Below are 5,650 nucleotides of genomic sequence, written 5' to 3' on the forward strand. Positions count from 1 at the left end.
AGGCCTATTGTTTTGCAGGAATGTTGACTCCTTCCTGGTGCGGCAAATCCCGGGCAGTCGATATGTCCTAGTTTGTAGCACAAGTCATGCCGAAATTCACGGAAAATTTCGGCACGACCTTTGCTAAAAAGTGGACAAATCGAGAACCTAAAATTTGCCGGAACAGAAATGAATCAACATTCCAGCAAAACATAGGCCACTCAGCATCATTCCCTGGAAACAACAAAGCCACTTGGGCACAATCGAACAACTTCAATGAAAAGATATAACATGAGCAAACACTATTTAGGAATTTGCATATAACATGGCCACTTCAATGAAAAGATATAATCAACAATAATGGAATATGCAAATGAACATCAATGACATATATCATATAAAAAACAGTCTTGTTTTTTGTTTACATAGCAACAATTAGTTTGACCAAGTTTTTGAAAAGAAAAACAATTCTGTTTTTTGTTTATAGCTAAATGCCATAGCTACTGTTTTTTATTTAAAGCTAAATACTTTTGTTTTTTGTCTAAAGCTAAAAGTCTAGGAACTCCATTTTCTCTAACCCTTCTGACCTCACCAAAATTTCCACAACAAGACCTTAGTACCTACACCCAATTTCTTAAAAAATATTTAGGTCCATAGTCCAAATAATTCAAATTTCATTTGAATGAAATTTGGAACAAATTCAGGTCCGTAGTCCAAATATTTTTTTATAGATAAGTGTTTTTTGTTTATAGCCTCTGTTAATTGAAATCTAAATGCTACTATTATTCATATACCCTCTATTAGTTTAAAGCTAAATGGAATTACTGTTTAGGCATTTTCATAAAAATTGCCCTAGCTAATTTCCTAAAAAAATTGCTAATCATTTTTCCTAAATGCTATAAAATGCCTACTGCCCTAAAAAAATCTAGGGTTCATATGAACATCAACACAGTATCAACATATATATGAATTGCCCTAGCAGAGAGAGAGAGGAGGGTAGGGGACAGGAAAGGCAGAGCCTTACGGTCGGCAGCGAGGGCAGGCTCTGGCTCGGGCGGCGGCGGTGAGGTCGAGGGCGGCGGCGGTGAGCTCGAGGGAGGCGACGGTGAGGTCGACGATGGCCTCGGGCGGCGGCTGTGAGGTCGAGGGCGGCCTCGGGCGGCGGCGGTGTGGTCGAAGGCGGCGGGCAGTGGCGGTGTGGTCGAAGGCGGCCTCGGGCGGTGGCGGTGTGGTCGAAGGCGGCAGGGCGACGGCGGCGATGGAGCAGTTGGGGGACAGGGGGCCGGGAGTAGAGAGGGAGGAAAGGACTTGGCGAAATTTTGAGCCCGGGCTGCCGGGATTTGAGTCAAACTAGCAGTAGCGCATTTTGCCGAAACGCGCTATAGCTAAGATAGCTACAGCGTGTTCCAGAGAAACGCGCTACATCTATTCCTTTCTGTTTTATTTTTCTTTTTCTTTTATTTTCTTTACATTTACTTTTTTTCATTTCTCCTTTTTCTATTTCTTTTATTTTTCTATTTATTTTCTTTTTCATAGCAGTAGCGCTCTACAACATAAACGCGCTGCTACAAAGTTTTTAGCAGTAGCGTGCTTCTGGGTGAACCGCTACTATTATTCCTAGCCTACCGACATTAGTGACGGAATTTTAGTAGTAGCGCTTTTCCGTGAAGACGCGCTACTGCTAAAACAATGGTTGTAGCGTGGTTTTGCAACAAGCGCTACTACTAAGTAGCGCTAGCGCCGAGTTTTGACCAACGCTACTGCTATACCTCTGTGTATAAGGTTTTCCCAAGTAGTGTAGGTCCATTGGGGAGCAAAATCAGAGCCGATTGCAATATGAGTTCTTTGTTTTTGTTTGGGGTTTCTTCTGCAAGATGCATAATCTAGTTCGTAATTTTGAGTTTCCTTTGGATCCTGTTTATAAATTGTACTCGCATGCTTATCTAATCGATATTAGGTCTTAAAAAAGAGTGAAATGGTCTATTGTCCGTGTGTTACTCTAATTTGTTGTAGGATAGCGATGATGAGCAATAGATTTTTAGAAAACAAACCTTACTAGGATTTTTAGGAGATCTGTTTTACTATCTTTTCTGTTAAGAATAGGCTTAAGAAAGTATTGTCTGGTCCTTGATTAGATTTTGGATATTTAGAGCATCTACAACCGCCATGAGCAAATCAGGCCCCTCAAACGCCTGCGGACGCACCCGGAGACATCCGCCCGCATTGACCGGGCATGCCTCATATTTGCCACTCTGCATATATGTATCTCATATTCGGCGCCTTATCTCCATACTACACATGCAACGTTGATCTACTCTACATGATCAAACGATGGACAATAAAAGTCGGCTGCAAAGGAACATAAGATCGCTGCAAACGGACATTAACAAACTTGGGCACATCCAAAAGATCATAGTTCGTCACCGGACAAGTTCTTAAACCTCTACAACTAAAACGATATAAAAATGAGGACAGAGGGATGAACATTTCCTCGCCGGGCCTTTGCCATTCCGGTCGCCGGCGCAGCTGTAGGCGTTATTCATTAGATCTTACATGGAGATCCATGTAAAATTTCCTTTTAAGTTTTTTCTTTCTTCTTTATTATATGTTTTGTCACTTGACTGAGACGTCATTAAGTCTTAGTCGGCTGAGATCTAGCCACACCCTTTATTTACCTTAGCACCTGTATAGGCATTTTGCATGAGAGATAGCCTTAACATAATTTGTTTTCCACGACGTGTTCTCTCACAATTTTTCTGTCATGTACCCAACTATGAGTAGGCAAGTATTATTTGTGTTTTGCTCTTACACTGCCCTCAATGTAATTGAACCAAGAGCCAACAGAAGGTTTCCTTTTTGGTGGGGAAGCACAAGCTTTTATTTTGATACACATGATTAATTATTGGAGATAGATACTACTATACACAAATGCTTGTATCCAATATTTGGATTTCCATATCCTCTAAGACATTACACAAATGCTTGTATCCAACATTTGGATTTCCATATCCTTTAAGACTTTGCACAAATGCTTGTATCCAATATTTGGATTTTCATATCCTCTAAGACATTACACAATATTCCAAAATTTGGATTTCCATATCCTCTAAGACATTACACAAATGCTTGTGTCCAATATTTGGATTTCCATATCCTCTAAGGCATCGAATGCAAAGCAAAGAGGAATGCAATAAATAGCACTCAAACCACATTCTTCTCCTCACACCATCATTCCAACAACTTATTTTGATCACTTGGCCATGACGTTCAGCGGCGCCCAGATGCTCGCTGCCTTCACCTTGGGCTTTCTTCTCATGGCCTTCTGTAAGTTCATGTAGCAGATTTTTATCGCAATTCCATGCAATTTTTGATCAATCAATGAAACAATTGCTACTATAATTTTATGGTGCACACATTAATTCTAACTCACATGCAGGTGTAGATGGTCGGGTATGCACATCCCCTAGCAAGTTGTACAAAAGGAGCCCTTGCAAGAACATGGGCTGCACCGCGGCCTGTCACAAAGAGCACTTCGAGGGTGGGTACTGTGCCACTAAGAAGACAATTGTTGGCAATGAGCTCAACAAAGACAACGACGAAAACTTCTTTCACAAACGACCTAAGAAAAAGACATGCGTATGTACACTTCAATGCAGTAAAGCCCCACCACCATCGTCAGAACCTGACGTGCCAGAGCCACCGGGTGAACCTGAGCTGCCAGATCCTAAGAAGAAGCCGCCGCCGCCATATGTACGTGATGTGCCGGAGCCGCCCTCGGGAGAAAACAAGAAGAAGCTAGTGGCAGCTGCTGACCAGTGAGCAAATGGTCTAGCCTGCCCGTCCGTGGAAAATGATTTCAATAAGACAGGAATTAATCAATGCTTACTAAAGCCTACGAAACCTTCCATCCCTAATTAATCTCCTCCCCCTGAATTTCATTGGTGGGGCATGCGCCCTTTTCCTTTCCAATCAAAACCTTCCACGTTAGCTCTCACGTAAAGTATGTCAAAAGATTTTCGTACATGTAGCGTTATCCTTGAATGCTCCATCCCACCCACGCTCGGATAAAAGAAAAGGAAAAATAATGTCCACGATCACGTATCTCTCCGCTCACCCGAGAAAATTTGCCGACGCCGCCCCACTCCTCGTTTGCCTCGTGGTCGTGGGCGCGGCCGCCGGGATAGGGGACGGGGTGGGAGCGCGGTGCACGACTGGAGGCAGAGTAGGGTGTCTTGTAGTGAAGATGTTCCCCACAACCACTTGATCGCCTCGTCGTCGTCGTGGTTGTGGGAGCGCGGCCGCCAGGATGGGGCGGGGTGGGAGCGCGGTGTGCGATTGGACGCAGAGTAGGGTGTCTTGCAGTGATGCATCCAGCAAGTGTCCCAGGCTGCAACGTCCTTTGACATGGATACAAGCGCATGCAGGGAGAGAGAACTGACTGGGAGGTGTATGGGGTCAACGCCCCCATTAGCTTGTTGCCCGCCGCTGCTGGACGAGATTATGGTGGGTGCCGATTTGAAGCGTGGGGGGAGAGCACCGGGGAAGGGCGTCGCATTGGGGATCGATTTGGCCCCGATCCGGCTTGATGGAATACAAGCCATGCCCATGCCACCCCATGGACGCCCCTGACCGAGGTCGGGGCTTGCCGTGGGTGCATCCGCACCGGCGTGGTGGCCTGCAGTCCCTACAACCAGCATAAGCTCTGAAACGTGGGAAAGACGCAAGATCAGATGTTCCCCACAACCTGAACATGTGAGCTATGATATTTCTCCCGGCATGTGTGTTGCTTCCGCTGGATGATGCTCTGTTGCCTCCTAGCTGTTGTAGTCTTTCCTTCTCTTGCTGCTCGATGAAGTTGGTCGTGATGCTAGCTTTGCATGCTATGGAGTTTCTAGTTTTGACTTACATTGATCTGATTATGTATACCTTTTTTGGGGCGGGGGTATATGTATGCCAGTATACATTATTAAGTACTGGGGAGAAGAGGGGGATGTATTGTACCTCTGTGGAACATCGTCTTTTAGCTGAATCTATATGTTTATTCAATCTGAACTTGGATGTTTTATTTGGCTTGCACACCCCGTGTAAAGAAATATAAGATCGGTTTGATCACCAAACTACCTTGTGATTTCCTATGCTGCAAACTGTAATTAGTTTTCTTTAGCTGCAGGCTTTGTTACTATAGTTGGCTAATGGCTAATGCACTTAATTGGGACCATTTCTGGTCTGATAATAAATGCAGGTATGTCTAATTTGGATCTTAACTAGAGCACCAACGTATGCTTCTAACACCTCTGAAAAATTATCGCAACTGAAGTATTGGACTCATCTATATATGGACATCATTCTAGCTTACTCCTTTGGTACGTACACATGACAACTGAGATTGGAACCCCCTTTTGTAATGATAATCACCGTAATCTGCAATTGATTCAGCATCACATGGGAAAATAAGTGGGGATATTGTCACTAAAAAATATTCCAATTTTGTGGAGCTTGACTAGCTGGGATCAATTCTTCCATTCCACAGCATGCTTTGTTACGAAGCAATAACCCATATCTCCACATGCTGGAGTTTCAGTTTCCTTGGATGTTGCAATATATAGTTCAAAACTTCATCTGTGGATTTGGTTTCGATCACAAAGAATTGGTAGACATTCTTGCTAATTTA

At 43.8% G+C, this 5,650-nt stretch overlaps 1 protein-coding gene across 1 annotated transcript; it reads left to right on the top strand.

The window, feature by feature from the left end:
- The first annotated feature begins 3,147 nt into the window (after positions 1-3,147).
- Positions 3,148-3,917, top strand: LOC123059132 (major pollen allergen Art v 1-like). The gene is made up of 2 exons (XM_044481773.1): positions 3,148-3,303; positions 3,416-3,917. The coding sequence occupies exons 1-2, from the start codon at positions 3,240-3,242 to the stop codon at positions 3,796-3,798; spliced, it is 447 nt and encodes a 148-aa protein (XP_044337708.1). The 5' UTR covers positions 3,148-3,239; the 3' UTR covers positions 3,799-3,917.
- The last annotated feature ends 1,733 nt before the right edge of the window (positions 3,918-5,650 follow it).

Source organism: Triticum aestivum, chromosome 3A (assembly GCF_018294505.1).
Source record: "Triticum aestivum cultivar Chinese Spring chromosome 3A, IWGSC CS RefSeq v2.1, whole genome shotgun sequence".
Lineage (NCBI taxonomy): Eukaryota > Viridiplantae > Streptophyta > Magnoliopsida > Poales > Poaceae > Triticum > Triticum aestivum.